The following is a 27,928-nucleotide window of genomic DNA, read 5'->3' as shown; positions in this document are numbered from 1 at the left end:
AATAAAAGGACTCAACATCTATCCACTTAAGAGTTCCCTCAAGGGAGTGGGGCAAAATCTTCTACCTGCACCCCCCCTATATATGCCCCCAAAAAAGGAAGGGGAAAAAAAGCGGATATTCTGATTTGCTATGACACTGGAATAAAAAGTCTCACAAACAAAGATGTAAAACTAGTATGGGTGCTATCCAAATGTCGTTTACTCTCACTTTGAGTAGAGAATACAGGAAAAAAAAGAAAAACCCCTTCATGGTGAAAATCTATTCATGACCTGATTCATTGATTATAGAAGATACAAAAATAGGCCATGCCAGAGAATAAGAGGCTTTCCTGATTTTGACAAGTGCCTAAAAGCACATAACTCTGAGTTCATGCTTAATTTATGGGCTTAAGCACATAACTGCAATCAGTTACCTCACTGGGGCCCGGAGCACTCTGTCCCCTTTCAAATAGAACTGTGTACTGCCCTAACCACATTCCCTATGAATCCATGAGGCAAATGTCTTCAATTCCAATAAAGCTGAGATCCTTCTTTAGAGCGCTGATGTTGGATTAGGACTGTTAACTTCTTACAGCAAGTTGTACTCTACTGTAGGCTGCACAGCACAACCTGCTCAACTGAATGTTTCATCAGAGGGATCTCCACATAACAGTGCCAGGCCTAAACATCTATCACAGTTTGTCAGCACACCTACAAAGAATCCAAAACACACCGGTATCTGGTGCCTGGGGAAACTACTGTCCCACAATCTGGAGCACAAGAGATTTTTACCTTCCCTGTGGATCACTTAGCTAGGAAAGAAAGTAGCAACACTCTTCTTAGAATGGTGAGTTAGGAGAGGCTGAGTCTTAGCTGCACCAATAAATGTAGCACTATCTTTCAGAGGGATACTTATTTAGCGATATGCCACCCATCCTAAGGGGAACACAAATTATTCCCTCACCATTTTGCACTAATTTGCTCATTTTATTACCAAACATCCCCCCAAAAAAAGTCAACAAATATTATCTCAGTCCAATATACGTGGGAAGATCTATTTATTCCTCATTTATTTACAGCAGAAACATAATATAGCATGTGTTTTGTATATCTCTGAGCCCTAGAAATAGCGCCACCATCCACCACACAGGGGACTAAGGCTTGAAGGAATACATGTGGAATTTAAGAAGCACAGACTATTCTACCTTTTCCTCTCTAGACATTCAAAGACTTAAAATTCTGATTCTGCCGTTTTGCCTAAACTTATGCCCACAGCATCTTTCCAAATTCTAAGTTTCAAAGACCCACCTTCCCCCCACCCTGAGACGGCTTCCATATCCATCCCATTCTAATTCCACACTTCTTTCTGGGACATATCCCGAGGGAGGGAGGTTCTTTTACTTACAGCTTCCGTTCAGCCTTCGCCTCATTCCTTGCCCTCTCCCCACAGAAGGGCTCCCGTTTTACTACCTGCTCACGCTAGGGAAAAAAAGAAAGCAAAACGTCCCTTAAAAGGATCCAGGTGAGGCCCCTTCTAAGCCAAACTCCAGAGCTGGGCAGTGCTGTCCTTGCTGGGGGAGAGCCGCCAGGTCTGAATCCCCGCAGGCATCCCTGCCGTCAGAAACCACAGCCCTCGCCTGCAGGACCCGCGCTGCCACCTACCTATCGAGACCTGAGGACAAGACCTGCGGGCTGGGACCCGGACGGCTGACCGACAGTTCCCGCCACAAGAAGGATGAAAGGCAGAAGGCGGGCCCATACCTCGCTTGCCGGGCATCCACGAACCGCTCCCTTACCTGCGGGTCCGCAGTGCTCCCAACCCTCCGCGCCAGCAGCCTCCACCGCTCGGTGGAGTCAGCCTGCTGGGCAAAAAACAACCGCGAGGCTCCTCCCGGTCCTCGTGGGTCTTACGTGCAGCCTTTCTAGCCAATGGGAAGCGCAGGGGGCGGAGCGACAGCCGCCCCGCTGACAGGCGACAACCGAGCCCGCCCGCAGGCGCGAGCTGGCCGTGCAGTTGCTGGGCCAATCGGCAGCATGGGTGGGGAGTGAAGGGGAGGAGCAAGAGGGGAAAGCGGGCACCCAATCAGAGCTTGGCCTCCTGGAGCGACAGGTCCAGCGGCCTGTGGCCTTCCGAGCGCGGCGCGGAGGGGGCGAGCCCGCTTGGGCCAATCAGCGGGAGCCCACGGTGCGGAGCGAGCACCTCAAATGCTCGGGTTTCTCAGCTGATTGTCTCCAGCCGAGAGTTGTTTTTTGCAGCTACCGAGCCGAGCCGCAGCAGGAGGAGCCGAGACCCCCCGGGGGGGGGGGCGGGGAGAGGAGGCGGGGTCCCAGGAGCCGCGGCTGCTCTCCGCGGGGCTCCGGGTCCTGTCACGGCGCTTCCTGGGGTTGGAGGTTGGGGTGGGTGGGGGGTCAGGGAGACATCCTTCTCCCCCTCGACAGCGGCTCCGAGTCCGGCCCCTTGCTTCCCGCGCTCTTTCGCCCGCCCCCTAGCCCCCTCATGAGGGCGTCCGTGCCGGGTCCGGCGGCCGGCCGCGAGCCCTCCACGCCCGGCGGGGGCGGCGGAGGCGCCGCGGTGCCGGGCTCCGTGCAGTTGGCGCTGAGCATCCTGCACGCCCTGCTCTACGCCGCGCTCTTCGCCTTTGCCTACCTGCAGCTGTGGCGGCTGCTCCTGTACCGTGAGCGGCGGCTGAGTTACCAGAGCCTCTGCCTCTTCCTCTGTCTCCTGTGGGCAGCGCTCAGGACCACCCTCTTCTCCGCCGCCTTCTCGCTCAGCGGCTCCCTGCCCCTGCTCCGGCCGCCCGCTCACCTGCACTTCTTCCCCCACTGGCTGCTCTACTGCTTCCCCTCCTGTCTCCAGTTCTCCACGCTCTGTCTCCTCAACCTCTACCTAGCGGAGGTAAGGCGGGAGGACCAGCACGCGGGGCCGGGCGGGAGAGCGGGGCCGCCGAGTTCAACTCGGGCTGAGGACCGGTGGCGGGGGGGGGGGGCGGTGCGAACCGCGAGAGGCGGACCCGAGAGCAGCCCGGGGGAAACCGAGTCACGCATGGTGTGTGCGCCAGGGTTCTCGTCCTAAACTTAAGCAGCCGATCGGCTCGGCGACTGAGGGGCTTGCGGGGTGTGAGTGAGAGTGTGTGTTCCGACAACTTGAAACAGCAGGACCAGCCTTTGTTCAGCGTCCTGGCCCTCTAAGGGAAGGTGTCGGTGCCACCGACAAAGTGGCATCGCAAAAAGTAGCAGCCCCGGTAGCTCTGCTGAAGCTGGACTGTGTTGAGAGAGGTTGGATGCTGAGGTAGCAGCAGCTCTGCTGAAGCTGGACTGCTGCCAGCCATTACGTCACCAGGCAGAGCTGTTCCTCTGCTATTGTTGCTGCGTTTCTTTTATTAGAAGCTTTATTCTCTCCTGCATCTCCTTTCCCCGGGCTCGATAAGCCTCACACAGATTCCGTTCGATAGTTCTCCGGCGGGATTAATAAGCCATAACCAATGTCGAGGATCAGTATAAAGACCTCCGTAAAGCCCCGAGTGTGTTTGCCCCAGTTGCTTCATGTTTTGTTTTGGCTATTTATCCTACCTCTTATAGACTAGTCTTTTTTTTTTTTTTGAGCTAATTAAGAGAGAAAATACTAGCTTAACCTGCGCCTATTGCAGAAACAAACCACCAAACTGTTTTTTCAATAACTTGCTTAATAGCTGGAACCTAATCACACCCCCTTTCTCTTTTATGAGGAATTGCTGGTTGGTTTGCATTGTTCTGCAGCACTTAGGTATTTAACCCATTTCAAACAGGTTTGGGAGTGTAAGGTTGTCAATCATGTGTGCCAGCTAGTGGTATTTAAGCCACAGTATTTTGAGAATTGCCAAAAAAAAAAAAAAAAAACAATTCCCCCGCCCTCCCCGCAAAAAAAAAAAAATCTTGAGGAGGAGAGGAAACAAGGTGACATCATATGCTTAATACTGACTAATATAGAACAATATTGGTCTATGCAGCTAATCCTCTCAAAGGCTTTTGGAGGTGATGAGAATTAACATAGTTCTGAGCAAAAGTAAAAAAACATTTGAGGCAGATTAAGTGTTTATATTCCCTGCGTAAACCAACTCTTTTCTCCCATAATAGCTAGGAAGTAGAATGCATAATTTTAAAAGCACAGTCATAACTTCAGCTTTTTACCACACTAAAAACAACAGTTCAGAATAGGCAACAAAACTAATTTAACTTTAATTCCCCATCATTTGGAAGTCCAAGCAATACAATGACAAAAACCCAAACATTAAGAAGCCATAAGTAAAAAGCATGGGTAATCATAAATCAAATAAACATGCCAGTCATGTCACTTATTTGAAGATGTTCTGATCTTCTAGTTGTTTAAACTGTTATAACACTTCAGTCCTTCATAGTTAAGCTGATACATTGTATTCTTCCTGACACAATTTCTGATACACTACCAGCAACATCTCATCATTAAAGCTTTGCTCTAGCTTCAGATATAGTTAATTTACCTCAGAGTGACTAGCAGTCCTTAGGCCATGAGTATCAGATAATTTGTTTTTCCCCTATGCATTTTTGACTAACAAAGTCATATTAATGACTCATCGTAAAATAATTGGTGGGCATTTCATAAAGTAGCTAAATACTCTTTTTACTTTTTTCTTGAAATATAACATATAACATAAAGTACATAAAGCTTAAGTATACAGCTAGGTGAAATTTTACATACACTCGTGTTACCACCACTAGATTAAAATATACAGCATTTTCAGTGCCCCAGAAGGTCCCCTTGTGCCCTTTACCAGTCATACCTGTCACCCTGAGGTAAACACAATGTGACTAAACATTATCACAATAGAAAAAAAGCATCTGTATTTAAGCTCAAAATTCTAAAAGTATATTTCTACGGCATAAACTACACAATATCTAGATTGGGTTTTCAGTCTTTTGATTGCTGTTATTCCAAGCTAGTGACAGAGAATTTAACCGTCTAAAAGTCTTCCTGTTAAATGGATCTCTTGTTTGTTTCATGTACTTTTTAAAAAGCAATAAGATTCTATTACCCTAGAAAACATAATTTGGAAAGAAGCTGAACTAAAGTTTTTTTCATTTTGTAGTGTCTCCTAGAAAGAGTGTAGGTTGTTTGTCTATCCTTTTTTTTAGTAAAATTAACAATTTTAAGACACATAACTATAACTTGAACAAATTTTCAACCTGTTTAAAAAGAGATATTTTAACCAGAAATCATTTCCATATTCACTAAAAAAATCCAAAGGAATCTATATTTAAAATAGTATTTGAATTCAAATTTTTATATCAATTTCAAGTAACTGGAAGCACACTTCTTATTGATCGTTCTGAATGAATAAAGCTTTCCCAATGAGTTCTTTGTTTTTTCTTTTTTAAAATAAATTTATTTTATTTATTTATTTTTGGCTGCATTGGGTCTTCGTTGCTGTGCCCAGGCTTTCTCTAGTTGCAGCGAGTGGGGGCTACTGTTCATTGCAGTGCGCGGGCTTCTCATTGCGGTGGCTTCTCTTGTTGTGGAGCACGGGCTCTAGGTGCGCGGGCTTCAGTAGTTGTGACACGCAGGCTCAGTAGTTGTGGCTTGCAGGCTCTAGAGCACAGGCTCAGTAGTTGTGGCGCACGGGCTTAGTTGCTCCGCGGCATGTGGGATCTTCCCAGACCAGGGCTCGAACCCATGTCCCCTGCATTGGCAGGCAGATTCTTAACCACTGCGCCACCAGAGAATCCCCCCAGTGAGTTCTTTGTATTATAGCAAAGCGATAGGGAAAGTCTACATGGTGACAAAAACAAAACTTAACTAAAATTTGACCTTTTTTTTAACAAAAGGCCCTTATATCTGTTTTAAATAGTTGTGCTTCTTGATTACCAAATCACTCTGTCTTTACTGTCATATTAAATGCCAATTTCATTTTACTTTTGACCTCTTTAAAGTATTTGTTGTGTCCATTTCTCACTAATTAAAAACATCCTAACTTTAAGGACTTAGTTACAAAGAACCATAGAGCAGTGTAAAAATAAAGTTAGTAAAACAACCATTACTACTTTGAATACATTTTGCTAGTTCTTCTAAAAATAAGTTTTCGAAAAGTTAAGACTGGGCTTCCCTGGTGGTGCAGTTGTTAAGAATCCCACTGCCAATGCAGGGGACACAGGTTCGAACCCTGGTCCGGGAAGATCCCACATGCTGTGGAGCAACTAAGCCCGTGCTCCACAACTACTGAGCCTGCACTGTAGAGCCAGCAAGCCACAACTACTGAGCCCACGTGCCTAGAGCCCATGCTTCACAACAAAAGAAGCCACTGCAGTGAGAAGCCCGCGCACTGCAAAGAAGAGCAGCCCCCCCTTGCCACAACTAGAGAAAGCCCGCGCACAGTAACGAAGACCCAACGCAGCCAAAAATAAATAAAATAAAAAATAAATTTATATTAAAAAGTTAAGGGCTTCCCTGGTGGCGCAGTGGTTGGGGGTCCGCCTGCCGATGCAGGGGGTGCGGGTTCATGTCCTGGTCCAGGGGAATCCCACGTGCCACAGAGCGGCTGGGCCTGTGCTCCGTGGCAGGAGAGGCCACAGCAGTGAGAGGCCTGCTTACCGAAAAAAAAAAAAAAAAAAAAAGTTAAGACTGCCTAAACCACTCTTTCTTTTGTTGACTACACTTGAATGGAATTCAAATGAGGGGGAGTAGCCCTTTCTGAAATAATTAGATTTACCATACTTAACCTCCTGGAAGCAGATAGTTGAAAAAAAGAAAAAAAGAAAAACCTGTACACTAAGTTAAAAACACCTATTGAACTTTTTCCAGCATGATTAATAGAACGTGTACTTTACCAGAGAACGGTTCACAGTCCTGTATGTTTAACAGAGAAGGTTTCAGTCTTTAAAACAAATTATGTGATAAAACATGGTACCTACCATTGGAACAAGTAAAAGGACTAAAAATGAGTGTTGATAGTATACTATCTTTGGAGTATTGTTGATGTATGCCAAAATCAATGAATTCATCTCCATGACCCATAGTGACATTTTTTTCTTGCAATTTTGTAAAATGGGTGCCAGTTGCTTAATCGGGATAAAATGCAGTGACTAAATCACAGTGCCAAAACAGCTAGGAAAATTAAATTCAGAATCTTAACTCTTATATTCATGGATGCTATCATTGTCCCTGACATTGGATATATTCTTCCAAATATTGATGGAATGTCAAACAACATGGAGTGCAACTTAACAGGTACTTTGGTTTTGTTACCATGTTCTGTGATTTCTCACAAAAGTATTTCTACCACCTAAAATAGAAATTCCTTAAGGATAAGAAGTTATTTTATCATACTTTAATCTCATAGAGCAATGGTGAATATATTTTTGAATGACAATCTTGAAAAGGCCAAAATCTTGAAAATATTTAGCTATCTAAAATTTGAGAGTTAATTTTGATGAATATGTGAGGTAAATTATTTGTGTACTTTCTGGGATCTTTATATTTTCTGCCTAAAAGATTGCTTTTGATATGAATGCTAAGATTCTCTTAGATTTTCTTGGTTTAGTTAGTTACTTCTGATTACTACAGGTAAAATCTTACTAATGAAGCCACTTTAATATATTAGAGTTTTGCTTAGCAAAACTATTCTTATATCATGGCAAATGGCCCATGATAATTAGGGCTTTGCTAATTTGATTTCAACAAATTCTATTAAACAGAAAAGTCTGCAGAACAAGCAAGTCTCACATCATGAGTCAGTTACTATTTACTGGAAATCGTGGTTTTGTCAATGTTGGGTTTTTATCCATAACTGATTATGAACTGTTTTTATCCAAATCTTCTAAACTGTTCTATCCATTAACTTGATTCTGTTTTTCCTGAGATCATCTGTGAGGCAAGAGTTTGCGATACGGTTCCATGGCAAAGACCTGATTACAATGCCTTACATTCTATGTGATTTAATATTTTCAAAGCACTTCATAACAGTTGTCTTCATAACCCCTATGAAATAGGTAGATATAAACAAGGTGTGATTTGTCCAAGGTTTTATGGCTAATATAATATGTATCAGAAATGAGACTACTGCATAGCCCACGGGCTATAAAGTCTTGTCAAGTGATCGCCCCCTGTGAACTTTTCTGAATACCATTAACACTGTTTATTATTTAGTGCTCACTATTTAACTTGCTTTCCCATTTTCCACCATTTCAAACCTTTTCCACTCTCCAGCAAACTTTTTTCCTCCTTCATACTCAGCACATGACCCTCGCCTCCTAGTTTATAGAAATAGAAACCAGGGCCATCTGGCTGAACAGAGATTCCGAGAAATGCCTTAAAATGCTACAGAGAGCATTTAATCCCTTTCAATGAATGATTGAGCTGGTAAGTGAGGAAGTTCCTCAGAGACAAGAAACCACAAAAAAAGAAGTGAATATGAAATTATAAAGTACCACACAAATGTTTGTCTTGGGTTTGGGGGTAGTTGCTAGCTGCTTCCTGCTAACCTAAAGCCTGGATTTCAATGTGCTGGGGTTCTGAAGAGGTGACATAGGAGGCAATACCTGGTGGCGAGGTCTAAACAAAGAACTCATCTGCTCCAACTTAATGCCAGGACTCTCGGAACACACATCTTCAGTGGATGAATTATGGGATAAATAAGCAGGTCCTTAGAGGTTGGTGGTAGGATTTATGCTTGTCTCTGCCTTGGCTCTGGGTGAAGGAGGTACAAATTGAGGAAAGAAATGTCTTCTCTGAAAATGCTTAACAAGCTTATTCTCACACAAGTTTGAAGCCTGAAATCACACTTCTGTGATTTTAGAGGGGGAAAAATCCTGGGTTGGTGGTAACCTCAAGGACCTGGAAGGAGCAAATGCAAATAATCTGTTGAGGAGTGTACTATACTCCCAGAATCCTGACAAATAAAATTTGAAAGAACATGAGCTCAAAATGAAAAATCACTCTAGGGACTCTTCCCTGCAAAGATTGAAGATGTCAGAATTATCAGATAGATTGTATAAAATTTTCACTTATCTGATTTAAGTAAGTAAACACTGGTGATATATGATAAAGAAATAATCAAAATTGACTAGGCACATTTGGAGAAAAGTCATTTTTTAAATGAAAAATACAATTAAAATTAGAAACTGAAATGAACTGAACAGATTAAATAGCTAAAAAGAAATCATTAAGCTCAAAGATCTGAGGGAGAAAATCACCCAGAATATAGCCCAGAGAAATAAAAGATGGAAATAAGAGATTAAGAGAGAATGAAGATATAATGAGCAGGTCCAGTGTATATCTAATTAGAATTTCAGAGAAATTACTTAAAAGAATAATGACTTAGAGTTTTCCCAAATTTATGAAAGATGCCAAATTTCAAATTCAGAGAGCCCAAAAAACCCAAGACAGGTTAAAAGAAAATGAACAAAGAGTAAAACCTCAAAATACCAAAGACAAAATGTTTTTAAAACAATTAGAGATAATATTACCAACAAAAGAATGAAAGTTAGTTTTTGTTGGCATTTCATTAACAACTAATGAATCCAGAAGATGGTGAAACATCTTGAAAATGCTGAGAGAAAATAACCAGCAAAATTCTGCCCACAATAAAACTATCAATAATAAGGGTGAAATAAAAGCTAAGTTGGGAGTGACATCAGCAAGATGGTGATGGACCCTCCATCCCCCTGAAAACATACTGATCAGCAACAAGTCACAAATTCCCTTTGTGAGAGATCCAGAAACAAATTGAAAGGCTCCTGCACTGCAGGTGAACACAAAACGAGAATCACCAAAACCAGTAGGGAGATTTGGGACAGACTCTCGTCAGAGTCCCTGACCCCAGCACAGTGCCATAAAATTGGGAAGAGACCTCCTAGGTCTCAGCTTCTCCCAGAGGAGGGGAGGGGTTAGTTCACATGTCCAGCACCCCAGCTTTTCTTGGGGAGCTCCCCAGAGATCAGGCTTCTGTCTTGCCAGTCTTAGAACCCTGACAGGTTCAGTACAGTTTAGACACCTGGAGGAGAATGGAGACAGCAATTTGAACTGGCAGACAACATAGCTCCCCTGCTTCCTCAGCACAGAACGAGCAAACCAGAACTACAGCTTCCTGCTTCTCCCTGAGGAGGGAAAGAGTTGGTAGAGGCCCCCAAAGTCTCTGGACAAGTTGATTGGTGACAGTGTTCTACTGTCCAAGGCCAGTCCATGAAGATTGGGAGAGGTACCTGTTTTGTCTAATGCACAGACAGTAATGCAGAGAGTTGAGAAAAATGAAGAATCAGGCAGAGATGTTTCAAACGAAGCAAGATAAATCTCCAGAAACCCTAATGAAACAGAGGTATATAATTTACCTGACAGAGAATTCAAAATAACTGTCATTAAGATGCTAACTACAGGCAAGAGAACAAAGCATGAGAAATTTCAACAGAGATAGAAAATATTAAGGGAATTCCCTGGCGGTCTAGTGGTTAGGACTTCACTCTTCCACTGCAGGGGGCATGGGTTCAAACGCTGGTAAGGAAACTAAGATTCCACAAGCCACACAGCACAGCCAAAAAAAAAAAAAAAAGTACAAAACAGAAATCATGGAGCTGAAGAACATGAAAACTGAAGTGAAAAATTCACTTGAGCAGTTCATCAATAGACTAGATATCAGACAGGAGAAAGGATCAGTGAACTTTAAGACAAGTCATTGGAAATAATTTAGTCAGAAAAGAAAAAGGAATGAAAAAGAATGAACAAAACTAAAGGGACTTATGGTACACCATCAAACAGATCCATATACACATTGAATCCCAGACAGAGAAGAAAGTACCAGAAAGCTTATTCGATGATGATGATAATGATGACTGAAAAATTCCCAAAACTAGAGTAGAAAATGAACATCCAGATCCAAGAAGTCAAAAGAATACAAAGAAATCCACACCAAGACACATTATAATCAAATTATCAGAAGTCAAAGGCCTTTGAATTTTGAAAGCAGAGAAGGAAGAGACTTGTTACAGGGGAACCCCTACGAGACTATAAGAAATTTTTCAGCAGAAATTTTGCAGGCCAGAAAAAGAGCAGGATAATCTTATTAAAGTGCTAAGAGAAAACAACAACAACAACAAAACGCCAAGTAAGAATAACATACTCTGCAAAACTAGCCTTCAAAAAATAGATCATGATCTTCCCAGATAAACAAAAGCTGAAGGTCACCACTAGACCTGTCTTGTAAGAAATGCTAAAGAGAGTTCTTCAGGTTGAAACAAAATGATGCTAAAAAGTAACACAGTAGCATAGGTATGAAACTCATTGATAAAGATGAATATATAGACAAATACAGAATATTGTATTACTATAATGGTGGTGGGTAAATCACTTTTAATTCTAGTATAAAAGTTAAGAATAAATATTAAAATAACTATAAAGATATTAAAAGATACACAATATAAACAGATGTAAATTATGACAACAATAAAATGTTGGAGGGTGGGTGGAAGAAGTTTAAGTGTAGAGTTTTTGTATGCAGTTGAATTTATCAGCTTTAAATAGACTGTTTCATAAGATATTTTTTGTAAGCCTTAAGGTAACCACACACACGGACATACACCACACACACACTATAGAAGTTACACAAAATTAAAATGGAAAATAATCAAAGTATATCAATATGAAAAAAAATTAACAAAACAGGAAGACAGCAAGAGAGGAAATAACAGACCAAAGAACTATAAAGCTAATAGAAAAACATCAACAAAATAGCAATATAAATAGTTTCTTTCCAGTAAGTACTTTAAATGTAAATTGATTAAACTCCCCAATCAAAGGACATAAGAGTTGCTGAAAGGACTAAAAATATAAAAGACCAAACTGTATGCTGTCTACAAGAAACTCACTTTCGATTTAAGGGTACACGTAGACTGAAAGTAAAAAGATGGAAAAAGATACTATGCAAATAGTAACCAAAAGAATGCAGGGGTTGCTTTAGTTAGACAAAATAGACTTTAAGTCAAAAACTGTCATAAGAGGCAAAGAAGGACATTATATTATTATATTATGAAAGGGTCAATCCTCCAGGTAGATATAACAATTATAAATATGCATCCAATATCAGAGTACCTAAACATATAAAACAAATATTGACAGAACTGAAGGGAGAAATAAGACAGTAACACCATAACAGTAAGAGACTTCAATGCCCCGCTTTCAATAACGGATAGAACATCCAGACAGAAGATCAATAAAGAAACCAAGCATTTGAGCAACATTATGGACCAAATGGCACTGACAGACATATGTAGAACATTTCACACAACAGCAGCAAAATACACATTCTTCTCAAGCACACATAGATCTTGCTCCAGGGTAGATTGCATGTTAGGTCACAAAATAAGTCTTAGCACATTTAATAAGATTAAGATCATACAAAGTATCTTTTCTGACTACAGTGAAATGAAACTAAAACTCAATAGCAGAAGTAAAACTGGAAAATTTACAACTATGTGAAAATTAACACACTGTTGAACAACCATTGGGTCAAAGAAGAAATCAAAAAGGAAATTAGAAAATATGTCTTGACAAAAGAAAACACAACATTCCCCAAATTATGGGTTGCAGCAAAAGCAGTACTAAGAGAGATTTCCATAAGCACCTACATTTGAAAAGAAGAAAGATCTCAGATGAACAGCCTAACTTTACACCTCAAGGAGATGAAAAAAAGAACAAACTAAGCCCAGAATTAGCAGAAGGAAGGAGATAACAAAGATCAGAGCAGAAATAAACAAAATAGACAATTAAAAAACAATTTTAAAAACTGATGAAACTAAGTTTTTTGAAAAGCTAAATAAAATTGACAAGCTCTTAGCTAGACAATTAAGGAAAAAAGACAAAATAAGTAAAAGCAGAAATGAAAGAAGAGACATTACAACTGATGCCACAGAAATAAAAAGGGTCATAAGAGACTACTATAAGTAGTTATATACCAACAAGCTGAATAACTGAGAAGAAATGGATAAATTCCCATAAACATACAACCTACCAAGACTGAATCATGAAGAAACAGAAAGTATGAACAGACCTATAACTAGTATGGAGAATCAATAATCAAAAAGCTCACAATAAAGAAACGTCCAGACCCAGATGGCTTCACTGGAGAATTCTACCAAATATTTAAAGAGTTAATATCAGTTATTCTCAAACATTTCCAAAAAAATTGAAGAGAAGACTTCCTAACTAGTTCAATGAGGCCAGCATCACCTTGATACTAAAGCCAAAGATACCACCTGAAAAGAAAACTACAGGCCAGTATTCCTGATGAATATAGATGCAAAAGTCCTCAACAAAATACTATCAAACTGAATCCAACAGCACATTAAAAGTGTTATACACCATGACCAAGTGGGAATTACCTCTGAGATATATGGATGGTTCAAGAAAATCAATTAATGTAATACACCACATTAACAGAACAAAAGATAAGTCACATCTTTAAAATAGATGCAGAAAAGGCATTTGACAAAATTTAACACCCTTTCATGATAAAAACGCAACAAACTAAGAATAGAAAAAAATACTTCAATGTAACAAAAAAAAGCTACAACTAACATCATTTTTTTTTAATGTCTTGAGATATTTTCTAATTTCCCTTCTGCTTTCTTCCTTGACCCAATGGTTCTTCAAGAATGTGTTGTTTAATTTTCTAGTTTTACTTCTGCTCTTAGAAAATATAAAGAATATAAAAAATATGCAAGGAAATAACAAAAAATGCCAGTCATTGAGTATAATTTCTTTTTATTTCATGGAACACTTTTAGAAATTGACAACATACTAGAGCATGAAAGCAACACTTAACAAATTAGAGGCAGTGAGACACAGTGACTGAGAGTACATCTCAACCACTTACTGGCTCTGCCTAGGTCCCATTTCCAAAAATGGATAATAATAATGCATACTCCATAGGGTTATTGTGAGGACTAACTGATACAAAAATCAGAAAAAATAATTATAAAAATAACTTCAGGGAACTATATTCAATATCCTGTCATAAACCATAATGGAAAAGAATATGAAAAAGAATATATGTATAACTGAATCACTTTGCTATACAGCAGAATTAACACAACATTGTAAATCAACTACAATAATTTTTTTTAAAAAAATAATTGCAAATATCTCTCATGAACATAGATTCAAAAATCCTTGACAAATCAAACCCAAATATATAGATAAAGGATAACATATCATGACCAAATATGTTTTATCCCAAGAATACAACATTGGTTTAACATTCAAAAATCAATGTAATAAACCATATTTGCAGTGTAGGGGAGAAAATCATATCATCTCAATAGATACAGAAAAAGAATTTGACAAAATTCAACAACCATTCATGATTTTTAAAAAAAATCAACTTTTAGCAAACTAACAACAGAAATTCCTCAATCTACTAAAGAGCATCTACAAAAATACCAGTAGCCAACATAATAATGATGAAAGACTGAAAGATTACTCCCTATGCAAGAGGCAGGTACTTCACTTCTTGTCCTAGCCATTGTGCTGGAGGTTCAGCCATTGCAACAAGGTAAGGAAAAAAAGACAAACATTAGAAAGAAAGAAGTAAAATTGTCTTTATTTGTAGGTGACATGATTGAGGAAAAAATTTTAATGAACCTACAAAAATCAACTAGAGCTAATAAGTGAATTTAAGAAGTTTGCAGGATAAAACTATTTCATATACTAGCAGAAAACAATTGAAAAAAGAAATATAAAAACAATTCCATTTACGATAGTGCCCCACCCCAAATTAAAATATTTATGAATAAATAATATATGTGCAAGATCTTCACAATGAAAACTACAAAACTACTGAGAGAAATTAAAGAAGGCCTAAGTAAATGGCAAAAAATACCCTGGAAGACCCATTATTTTTAAGATATCACTTCTCCCCTAAATTGATATATATATTCAATGCAATCCCAATTAAAATATTAGCAGGATTTTTTGGTAGCAGTTGCCAAGATTATTTTTAAATGTATGTAGAAATACAGAGCATTTAGAATAGCGGAAACAATTTTGAAAAAGAAAACCAAAGTTGGATGATCACACTACCTGATTTCAAGACTTCCTGTAAAGCTGTAGTAATTGAGACATTGTAATACTAGGGAAAAGATAGACATATAGATCAATGGAGAAGAAATGAGAATGCAGAATTAGACCCACACATATATAGTCAATAGACTTTTTACAAAGGTGCTCAGGTAATTGAGTGAGGAAACGAACATTTTTTTCAATAAATGGTTCTGAAATAATTGGGTATCCATATGAGGAACAATGAATACTGATTCTTACGTCACACCATACTTAGAAATCTACTTGCTATGGATCATAGACCTAAATGTAAAAGCTAAAACTCGTAGAAGAAAATCGTCATTACTTTGTAGGAGCCAAACATTTCTTTGGAAACAAAAAGCATGAACCCAAATTGACAAGACTTTTATCAAAATAAAAGCTTGTTTTTTGCAAAATGGATAGTGATTTGCAGCACATGTATCTGGCAAAGTACTTGTATCCAGAATAAATGAAGAACTCTTACAACTCAACAGTAAGAAAATCCAATAAATATGGGCAAAATATTTTAACAGACACTTCACAAAAGAAGATGTATGCGTGGCCAAGAAGCACATGAAAAGATGCTCATGATCGTTAGTCATCAGGAAATGAAAATTACAACAATGAGATACCATTAAATATTGACTAGAAAGACTAAAATTAAGAAGATTATACCAAGTATTGCCAAAGATGTGTATTAATAAGAAAATATACCCTGATGATAGGAATATAGTTTTACAACCACTTTGGATAGCAGTTGGACAGTTTTTGAAAAGTGAAATGCCATAAAACAGCTCTTGAAGTCCTAGAGGCCCAAGAGAAACAAAAGCATATGTCCATACAAAAACTTGAATGTGAATGTTCGTAGTAGCTTTATTCACAATGGCCCAAAACTGAAATTAACCCAAATATCCATAAAAAGCAAAGGGATAAACAAAATATGGTATATCCATACAAAGGAGTATACTTTGCAGTAAGAAAGGAACATGCTAGTGATAAAAACAACAACATGGATGTATCTAAAAAATCAGTATGTAGAATGAAAGAAGCCAGACAAAAATGAGCTCACACTATGGCATTACATTTATATTAAATTTTAGAAACTGCAGACCAACCTATAGTCACAAAAAGTGGATTACCTATTGCTTGGGGCCTGGGGCAGGATGAAATTTAGTGCGTGTGGAAAGATTCTGTATTTGATTGCAATGGTGGTTTCACAGGTTGCAAAAGTATGACGAAACTCATCAAATTGTGCACCCACATACATATATTATACCTCAATGAAATTGATTCCCCCTGCAAAAACAAAAACAGTGCAGAGGTTTGAAATATAATCTGAGAATAAGACCTAAAGTGAGGAAGAATGTAAAAAGTGTAGCCCCGTCACTTAGCAGCTCTGTGTAACTTCATAAAGTTATGTGGGTAAATGACATAACCTCTCTATGCCTATTTCCTCATTTATAAAAATGAGAATAATAATAGTACTTACCTCATAGAATCATTGTGAGGAGTAAAGTATATAATTCATATAAAATCTTTAGAGTGGTACCTGCCAAATGGTGATGATTGTTAGCTATTAATATTAAATTTCAAAAAATTGGGATTTCTTAGACTATGTTCTCTCACCCCCAAATAACTCTTTGAATTCAGTAACAGAAATAAAGTGTGAAAGTTTAGTTAGAAAAATTTTAAACACTTATGAACACATGGGTAAAGGATGTAATCACAATGAAATTTAGAAAATACTTAGAATATGATAATAAAAATACTATATATCAGAACTTTATATGAAGCAGCTAAACTGGCACACAGAAGTAAATCTGGAACTTCAAATGTTTACACTAGAAAAGAAGAGCCTGAAATTTAGCAAGTTAAGTAAGCATCCAATTTTATGTTTAAAAAAAAAAAGATAAACCCAAAGGAAACAAGCAGAAGGAAATTAATGTAGAGATTAATAAAATAGAAAACATAATAATGAAGAGGCTTAACAAAACCAAGAGCTACCTCAGACTTTTTTTTCATGGTCAAATTTCTTCAGGGGTGACCATGTACGTACTCACCATCTTCTCACTTCCCCAGCCACTCTAATCTGCTTTGCCCCATCACTCTACCAAAAGAGCTGTTGCCTAAGGCTCACAGTGACCTTCCTATCAACAAGTTCATTAGGCACTTTTCAGTCCTCACCCAGGTTCATCTCTCAGCAGCAATTGACTCCATAATTTTCTCTATAACACTTCCACTGGCTAGCACACTGTCCTGGATTTTTTTTTTTTTTTTAAACTACCTTGCTTGCTTCTCTTCACGCTCATCTGCCTCTGCCTTGCCCTCAGAGGTTGAAGATTCTCAAGACCTAAGCCTAGGTCCCTTGCTCTTGCCAAGTGATTGCATCCACATTCTTGGTATCATACCACTTAAAAGCAGATGACTCACGTACACATATCTATGATCCTAACACAGACTCTGAGCTCTCGCTTTCTATATTCTACACCTATTTGACATCTCTTCAAGGATATCTGAAGCCCTCAGATTCAGCACATCCATATCCAGCATATTCAACTGAGCTCAGGATCTTTCCTCCTCCCTCCCCACGCTACCCCTATTTTCCCCAAAACCTCACCTTCCTCTTTTCTTCCCCATTTCAGTGACTGGCACTGCTATCCATATATTTACGTAGTTCAGAAACCTATGAGTCATGGCTGCTGCGTTCTCTCTCATACCTCACATTCACCCCATTACCAAATCCTGTCTGTTACCTCCTAACATCTCTTAAGTCCATTCACTTCTTCCCATCCACAATGCCTGGTGCATACTACCATCTATCTATTGCCTAGTCTATGGCAGTTAGCCTCCTAATTGCTGTGTCTATATCCTCTGGGTCTTACTCAAAAAGAGCTTCCTTTAAAACAGGGGTCCCAAACTCAAAGGCCTAGAGGGCCCTGGATATTACCCTCTGAGAGATAATAGGGAATGGTAGTGACTATGGTGTACTAGAGAGCATATATCTAAAGAGGACACTACATTAATTCAGTTCCATCTGTGAGATGACATTGACAAATCATCTGATTTTTCAAGAGAAAGAAATTTGGATTTTTTAATAGGAAATCTACTTTTTAAATAATGGAATTGAAGTATTGTTTAAAAAAAAATACCATAGGCTAACACTGGTTAAGCCAAACATAACATTTTGTGAATCAGATCCAACCCATAGGCTACTAATCTGTATTTCCTTCTCCTCCCCCTTTTGTTTTTTCTGTATTATCTTCCTTAGAGGAATAAAACAAATCAACACCATATTTTCTTTATAATGTCCGTATAACAAAGCTAAATTACATTTAATACCCATCAACATTAGTTAAAATGAACTCTGAGTAATTTACACCTTAATTTATGGGAGGTTTATGTTGTTCTAAGTTTGACCAAATATAAAGAAAGTACCATACATCCCCTTGTGATATACCATCAATGTCTGCCTCGCTCTACTATACTGTATACATTGCTTTAGGTCAGCCATTATTGTACATTTGTTTTGAAGGAAATTTTGCATGCTCTTCAGCACCTAATATGTGTGATCAATACTTAATGACTTGGATGGTTGAGCAAATTCATGGTAAAGTAAAGGAGTTTAAAAGAAATGTTTCCTTCTCTTCCTCCACACAAATAAAATCAGAATCTCTAACTTAGCGAAGTAGAACTTTGCATCTAACTTGTTTTAACTAAAGACAAACTTCTATAAATTAAGTGTCCTTGTTATCTTTTTATTTTAACTTTGTTGAGGGGTCTGTTTAAGTAGTTTAATTTCATCAATAGTCCTGAACTAGAATTCTGAGAATATGAGTTCTGGTCCAAATCCTATTCTACTGCTAATTGATATTTGTCAAATCACTACTTTTCTGGGCCAGTTGTTTAATTTGTAAAGTGGTTAGTCTCAGTGATATCTAAGACAGCTGTAGTTCTCATAGTCTGACACTGATAAAGCTTCTAGAATTTGAGGGTTTCTTTAAAAAAATCTCTTCTTACTTTATGACCTAGTTCTGAAATCTAATACAGTGTCTGTGAATGCTACCTCTGAGATATGAATGCCAATTTTTAAATTACACATATCATGTAAAAACCAAAGTTTAGTTTGTTTAGGACATAAATATTTAGAATCATCTGCTTTCTGAAATAAGGTGTAGCTGTATATTTCAAATCTGTATGTTCTTTTAACAAAAATTCAATTACAGCTGCCATTTTTCATTAGCATGTTGATCACATGCTACAGTTTTTTTCAGCTTTAATATCTCAGTATAAAAATGCTTAAGTAATATTTTCTTCAACTTTTGTGCTCTTTCCTCAGCTATTGTGTAGGACTTTGTCCAGTTGCTGATGAAGCCACCTAGGCTGGTTTGAGGTGATACTGTGTACTCTAGGGAACTTTTCTGTCATACCGTGGAATTAGCAGGTTTTAAGCGAATGTGAATGATCATCATCACTGATTATGTTCAAACTGTTATTGTTCTTTAGAAATCTAGATGGAAAGAAAGCAAGCAGTGTTCCTTCTGCCTTTGTCTCCCTTGGGATATTCTATTACTTCTTCTGATACATTCTGCCCTTTTTTTCCCCACCATTATCTGTCAGAACGATATTCTCCAATGACTCTGGCTCTCTGTCTTTATCTTTACAAAAAGCAATTCTGCTATCTTCCTAGTTTGAAAAGCATGAAAGGTTTTATGAAAATCAGTAATATACAATGGGGGATTTTGTGTTGGAAAAACTTTTTAAAGGATAGCACAGTTTCAGCCCAAATACAATTTAGATTAATTTCCTAACAATTCTAAATCCATAATGTATGAGACTCTTAGTTCAGAAATAAATTCTTTATATTCCTTAATATATGTTAAATTTTCTTCAGAGCTGTGCATAGTAAACTAATGAGCAATCCATAGTAACGTGTTATATTTCAGGGTGATTTTCAATAATGAAAGCTCACAAATTTTCCTCCTTATAAAATTAATACTTCATTCCTGAAATAATAGTTATTTATGCTTTTTTAAAAATATACTTCTAAGGGCTTCCCTGGTGGCGCAGTGGTTGAGAGTCCGCCTGCTGATGCAGGGGACACGGGTTCGTGCCCCGGTCGGGGAGGATCCCACGTGCCGCGGAGCGGCTAGGCCCGTGAGCCATGGCCACTGAGCCTGCACTTCCAGAGCCTGTGCTCCACAACGGGAGAGGCCACAACAGTGAGGGGCCCACATACCGCAAAAAAAGAAAAAAAAAAAAATTATATATATATATGTATATACACTTCTAGTTAAGTAAAGGGTATGGTAAAAGTACTTGATAGTCTGAAAAATAACACAAAATGAAGGTGTTAAACTGCTTCTAGATCATTATATTTTACTAAACTGATCATTTGGTTTCTGAATATATTTTTCTTGGGCATGTTAATTCTTCAGATCTTGAGCAGCTAACAAATAGTTGCAGTGACATATATATGACACTACTATTAATAAAGCAGTATTTGTCACCCTAAAAATGAAGGAATTAACTTGAACTATGTACCATCAAAGATCTAAATGTACAAATGTATCAAAGAAAACCAGGATCCCTATGAGCCTTGAATTAGGAGTCAGGACACCTGGGTTTTAATCCTTTCAATTTCCTGTGTATTCCTAGACAATCCACTTAATCTCTAAAGTGCAGCTTTATTTATAAAATTAAGTTATTGAATTAAATCTCTAAGGTTTCTCTTAGTCCAGGAGAAGCTGGGACAAGTTTCCAGTTGTCCTATCCCAGCAGAGTCTTAACGTACAGTGCTTATTCTCCTAGCAACAATATGTGACAACACCTATGAAGTATTGCCAACCAGGAGAGCTTACCTAAGACATGCTGTCCAGGTTTTTTATTGGAGATCAGCCAGATAGGCATGGAGCATCTCCCTGGCAGACTTTAATTACTCAGTCTCCAACCTCTTCAAAGGTCAAAATGATACCAAATGGCCTGGGTCACATTAATCACATGTTAGCATAAATTATTATGGTGGTCACATGGCCACCATAAATCACATTGTTAGCATAAATTATTTGGTATGGCCCAAGGCCCCAGGTAAACAAAGATATTCTTATCAGGCAAGATATTCCAAGGATTCAGAAATATCTTCCAAGAGCTAAGCAAGAGCCAGATCTTTCTGTGGAATGTGCAGGGTTTAGACAACTCAGGCCTGCTGAGTTAATCCTTTGCTGCATACTTTTCAGTGAAGTAATCCTCTAGAGCCTTCTTGAGGAAGGGTGCTTGGTGAGCAATTTCTGGAGGCTTTTCATGTCAAATATTTTTTGCTCTACTGTCATATTTAATTGATAGTTTATAGAATTCTAGGTTGGAGATAATTTTCCCTGAGGATTTTTAAGGTGTTGCTCCACTTCCGGTGTTGTTATTGAAGCTTGAAAGCCATTCTGATTCTTGATCATTTCTATGTGAATTGTTTTTTTCTTTACTGAAAACTATTAGATTTTTCTTTGACCCTAGTGTTCTGAAATGATGTCTCTTCACATGGATCTGTTTTCTATCCATTTTGCTGGGCATTGAACATGCCCTTTTAATATAGTCACATGTATCCTTTAGTTTGGGGAAACATTCTTGAATTTTTCATTGATTTTCTCCCCTCCTTTGTTTCTGTTCTCTCCTTCTGGAACTCCTAACATTTGGATGTTGGACATCCAAACAGATCTTTTTCTTACCTCTTCTCTCCTATTTTTCATCTGTCTTTTGTCTCTACTTTTTTTAGGGAGATTCCCCCAACTTGTAGCCCCTCTCTTGACACTTTAATTTCTACTAGCTTGTTTAATTTCTATAAGCTCTTTTTTTTCCTCTGAATTTTTTTTTATTAACAGCATCTTGTTTTTGTTTCATGAACACAATATTCTCTCTCTCTGATTCTATTAATAATAACATTGTTTAGTTTTTTCTTTATAATTTTCTTTTTTCTATTAGTTTGTTGTGATCTCTATCTTTCATTGAAAACTTTTGAGCTATCTGGTTATCCTTGGCTGTCTGTTCATAATTAAGAGTGGAAGCTCTAAGCATGTGGGTGAGGCATGTACACACTAGGTGATCTGGCTGGACGATTTGTTAGGGAACCTATAATGATGGTATACTTAGGTCTTTCCTCTTGGGCCACGCAGATTTCTCTGGGGGAAAAGTATTCTAATCCTTCAGAGAATAAAGGTGTAGTTTACAACACTTTGAGAACCTAGTCAGGGAAGAGGGTTTGGGCATGGGGGAATCCCTTTACTTGGTGTTCATTACTAATCTCCCTGTTTTTTGGAATGGTGCCAAACTATCAACTGTGCCTGCCATCTAACTCTTACTCCAGGCCAGAATAGCCTCTTCAGAGAATAAACACCCAGATATCTGGCAGAATGAATAAGTGGCATTTCAGGGCATGGGCTAGGGAAAGAGATTTAGGGATCTAACTGCTCTTAAACAGCTTTTATCTACCCCTGTTTTAGCCACTTCCACCTCTCAGTTCCAGTGGTACTTGGTTCTCTTGGTTCCTGAACCTTTTGAAGGTTCTGAAATATTTATCAGGTTGGTTCTCAGTCCTCCTCACTACTGGCTTGGGATTCATCACATTTTGTTGATGATCCCTAAGACCACCCTCAGCCTCAGTGACTTGCTAGAAGGACTTAGAGTTGTTATACTCATGGTTACAGTTTGTTACAGTTCACGGATAGGGTAAAATCAGCAAAGGGAAACGACACATGGAGTAAGGTCCAGAGGAAACCAGGAACAAGCTTCCAAGAGTCCTCTCCCAGTAGGGCCACATTTCTTCCATAATGAGTTGTGACAACATGTGAAATGTTACTTACCAAGGAAGCTCATTAGAAATTCAGTGCCAAAGTTTTTTATTGGGGCTTAGTCATGTAAGCACTCGTTGCCCAACACCAAAATTCCAGACTTCCATAAGGAAAGCAGGTGTTGTGTATAAACCATATTGTTTGCACAAAAAGCTTAGGCACAATGAAATACATTTATCATTTAGGGAATGGTGAGAATCTTCCCAAAAATCCAAGTTCCCAAATGCCAGCCAAGTACCAGCCTTACAAGCAGGCTTTTCTAAGGATAGCAGTCTCAGGCATACTATATTAACTCTTTTCTGCACACATATCCATCTGCTTTCTAGCTTCCAACACTTTGTTATTGTATCCTTTCCCATTCTACTCACATTTATGGGTTTATATCTTTTAAGAAAATCCCTTTGCTATTGTTTTAGTGGAGTTTCAGGTGAGAACAATTAGACATTTATCTTCAGTATTAACCTGGAATTTTATTAAATTGTAAATCAAAACACCCCACTTTAATTGTATAAAATCATTTTTAAGCAACTTGAGAGAAAACAGACTAAGCAAAGAGAAGAAACTTTAAATTTAAAAAAAGATGTTAGTATCCTAAGAGAGTGACAGAAAGAGATTGTATCCTCTGTATCCTAGAAAGAAGAGGCTGCTGTAAAGAAAAAATATTTAGAAGATTTTTAAAAAGGAGTTTTTAAAAAATGAAATATAGGATAGGCATTGAAAGAGAACATCTGAGAAAAGACTGGCTACTCACCTTATAGCTAAGGCATATAAAAGCTTCCTTTTTTTTTTTTTTTTTTTTGCGGTATGCGGGCCTCTCACTGTTGTGGCCTCTCCCGTTGCGGAGCAACAGGCTCCGGACGCGCAGGCTCAGCGGCCATGGCTCACGGGCGCAGCTGCTCCGCAGCCTGTGGGATCTTCCCGGACTGGGGCATGAACCCATGTCCCCTGCATCGGCAGGCGGACTCTCAACCACTGCGCCACCAGGGAAGCCCAAAAGCTTCATTTTTTTAGTATGCAGCACTAGCAAGGGCAGGCTTGGGAATGGTGCACTACTCTCCATAGGAACTTAAATTGAGATGGAATCTAAGGAAACTGCTTCTGTGAAAGAAATCTACATAGTTGGAAATATATGCCTATCTATTCAGAATGGGGAAGAGACTTTGTTCACCCCAATTTATTTTTGCATCAATTCCAAAGTTTATATAGATATGTTCTCCAATAAAGTTTCTATTTCAAATCAACAAACATGGGAAAATTGACTTGACAAAACGAAATTGTAGGGGCTTCCCTGGTGGCGCAGTGGTTGGGAGTCTGCCTGCCAATGCAGGGAGTGCGGGTTCATGCCCCGGTCGGGGGGGATCCCACATGCCGTAGAGCAGCTGGGCCCGTGAGCCATGGCCACTGAGCCTGCACGTCCGGAGCCTGTGCTCCGCAATGGGAGAGGCCACAATAGTGAGAGGCCCGCGTACCACAAAAAAAAAAAAATTAAAAAAAAATTGTATAGAAAAGCACCCATTCTATAGGTATTTCAGTATCTACTATCTCCAAGCAGCATGGTTCTGAATGCCATGAGAGACAGTAAATGATATATAGCTCCATGGTGACTCTTCCTCAAATCTTGGGATACCTGTATTAAATAAACTTATATTAGATAACATTCACAAATAAAATATATTTATCATACTCTCATCTTTCTTCCCTTTACTTGAAGAACTAAATAGGGAGACAAAACTGAGAGTCTGAATTACAAAATAACAAAATCATTTCAGATCACTCATAAATAGGTTAAATATTTTAAAATGTTTGCTAGTGATGAGTGTTTTAAATCTTCATTAATTCAAAAATTATAAACTGATATTTTCTAAATTAGGGACTACTAGTTTGTACGTAGGGAAAAAAGTAGGTTATATGATGAAAAACATTTGTTATCCATCAACCCATATAATTGTTCATAATTTTAGAATAAAGAATAATATCCTTCTAAAATAGCCCATTTAAATTCTAAAATTTGTGTGGAAATGCAAAAGACCCCAAATAGCCAAAGTAATCTTGAGAAAGAAGAACAGAGCTGGAGATATGCTCCTGACTTCAGACTATACTACAAAGTTAAGTCATCAAAACAGTCTATCCTGGCACAAAAACAGACTTATAGATGAATGGAACAGAATAAAGAGCCCAGAAGTAAACCCATGCACTTATAGTCAATTAATCTAGGACAAAAGAGTTGAGAATATACAATGGGGAAAAGACAAGTCTCTTCAATAAGTGGTGTGGGAAAAATGAACAGCTACATGTAAAAGAATGAAATTAGAACATATTCTCACACCATATACACAAATAAACTCAAAATGGATTAAAGACCAGAAGCCATAAAACTCCTAGAAGAAAACATAGGCAGAACACTCTTTAACCTGAATCATAGCAATATTTTTTGGATCTAAGGCAAAGAAAGCAAACACAAAAATAAACAAATGGGACCCAATCAAACATAAAAGCTTTTGTATAGCAAAGGAAACCATCAACAAAACAAAAAGACAACCTACTGAATGGGAGAAAATATTTGCAGATATGACCAATAAGGGATTAATATCCAAAACATAGAAACAGCTCATTCAACTCAACATCAATAAAAACAAACAACCTGATTAAAATATGGGCAGAAGACCTAATCAAATTTTTCCATAGGAAACATATAGATGGCCAACAGACACTAATCATCAGAGAAATGCAAATCAAAACCACATTGAAATATTACCTCACACCTGTCAGAATGGCTATCATCAAAAAGACCACAAATAAATGTTGGTGAGGATGTGGAGAAAAGGGAACCCTCATACACTGTTGGTGGGAGTGTAAATTGGTGCAGCCACTATGGAAAACAGTATGGAGTTTCCTCAAAAACTAAAGATAAAGCTACCATATGATCAAGCAATTCCACTCTTGGGTTTATATCTGAAAAAAGTGAAAACACTAATTCAAAAAGATACATGCACCCCAATGTTCATAGCAGCATCATTTACAATAGTCAAAATATGGAAACAACCTAAGTGTCCATCAACAGATAAATGGATAAAGAAGATGTGGTATACACATACAGTGGAGTACTACTCAGCCATAAAAATAGGATGAAATTTTACCATTTGCAACAACATGGATGTACTTGGAGGGTATTATGCTCAGTAAAATAAGTCAGACAGAGAAAGACAAATACCATATGTTATCGTTTGTATGTGGAATCTAAAAAATAAACGAATGAATATAACAAAACAGAAACAGACTCACAGATATAGAGAACAAACTAGTGGTTACCAGGGAGAGAGGGAAGAGGGGGTATTAAGATAGGGGTATTAAGAAGTACAGACTACTATGTACACAGTATATAAATTGCAAGGATATATTATACAACACAGGGAATATGGCCAATATTTTATAATAACTTTGGAGTATAATTTGTGAAAAATTTTTGAATCACTATGTTGTACACCTGAAACTAATATAATCAAATATACTTCAATTTTTTTAAGTGTTTAATTAAAAAGTAAAATAAAATGACCAATTTATTCAGTTTTTCTGATACTAAGAAAGACCTGGAAAGATATGGCCCCTCTGACATAAATTGGCATCAGCAAATCATTTACATGTATGCTATTTACCATTCTAAACTTCTGGAAATCTACATAAAGTACATGTCTACTGTGCTTCATGAACTATCATTCACTGTCTTAACATCTTAACAAATGATAATTGCTTGACATTTTTTATATGAATTTTGTTTACCTAGCATCATGTCCTGTTAGCTATATTCTACAAAATACTTGGAATCTACTAATATCAGGTCATCATTTTTAATCTTATTGTAATCTCAATGTGATTGAAGCACCTGGTTGTGTTTATATGATGCATTGTAACATTCTGCAAATCTGGGACCACTGCTGACCTTTAATTCTTTCTTTGTTCAGCTCAACTCCCTCTCACACTCATTATTTATCCCATCCCATGACCTTTTAGATTACACTTTCTACCCTGTCCCCATTCTCTTCTTCATTTGAACCTTTTAAATGCCTTCACTGAACTCTAGCTTTTTCCAGACAACACTTCGTAAACACCCCATCTCAATTTGTGGGAAGAACAGTCAGCCTGTTTTATGTTTCCCAGTACACCTTCTGATGTTATACCATCATCATCTGTCTTAAACCCATGCCATCTGATTAGGTCATCACTGGCTATAATAATAACTTCCACTTTCCTGGGTGAATCATCACTTTCTTTCTTCTGGCCCTGTCTCTTGAACATCTATAGATGTCCTTCAAAGCCCATATTGATAATGCATCCAATGTCTCTCAATTCAGTGGCTTCTCAGAGCTCTAAAACCCTCCATTTCTATTTGAGCTACTCAGCAGCATGACCACACCTTGGATCAACTCTTGAAAATGAAGCAATTCTTTCCAACCCGTTTCTTCTCTTTCCCCTTATACATATGGAATTCATCCCTTTATATGTTTTTTACCCTCATCCTAACCTTTACTCACTTTACCCCTTTTGTTTCCCCACTCCGTTAGCTTCTTTTTGATGTCATTTTGCATTTAGAACCTATGGTCAGTCTAGTATTCCTCATCCCTTGACTTTGCTGTGCCGATGTGGTTCACTCACCCACTTTTTCTTTCTCTACAATAGTTCCACGTGTCTAAATAGTTCTAAATTTTTGCTTGAAAAATGCAATGTAGTTATTTGAACTTTTTATAATGGTATCTTTTTTTCTGTTAGAGTGTTTCAATTTTCAAATTAGGAACCCTTACTGACCACATATACTGTCAACTGCCTGACTTTAACTGGACCTCTCTGCTTCTCAATATAATCTATTATAGCCCTTCTATTCGTGTGTTCCAAATATTTTCCATATTCCAAGGGCTTAAATCTAACATCTCTTCTCAGGATATGACCTTGCCTCCTACTTTACTAGAAAAGAATAGAATCCATCTGCCAAATTCTCTCATCCATCTTCTCTACATCAAAATGTTGTGTCTGTGCTACATCCCCA

The 27,928-nt window shown here is 38.2% G+C and overlaps 1 protein-coding gene across 1 annotated transcript in view; it reads left to right on the top strand.

Moving 5' to 3' along the window:
- Window positions 1-2,476: 2,476 nt before the first annotated feature.
- Window positions 2,477-27,928, top strand: part of GPR137C (G protein-coupled receptor 137C) — a gene marked incomplete at both ends in the record, with an annotated part of 52,408 nt that continues 26,956 nt past the window's right edge. The window contains 1 exon segment of the mRNA XM_082837994.1: window positions 2,477-2,875. Within this exon segment, the coding sequence (XP_082694120.1) occupies window positions 2,477-2,875 (399 nt within the window).

The sequence above is a fragment of the Leucopleurus acutus genome, assembly GCF_964270905.1.
Source record: "Leucopleurus acutus genome assembly, chromosome: 1".
NCBI lineage: Eukaryota > Metazoa > Chordata > Mammalia > Artiodactyla > Delphinidae > Leucopleurus > Leucopleurus acutus.
This window is presented reverse-complemented; position numbering and strand designations above follow the sequence as displayed.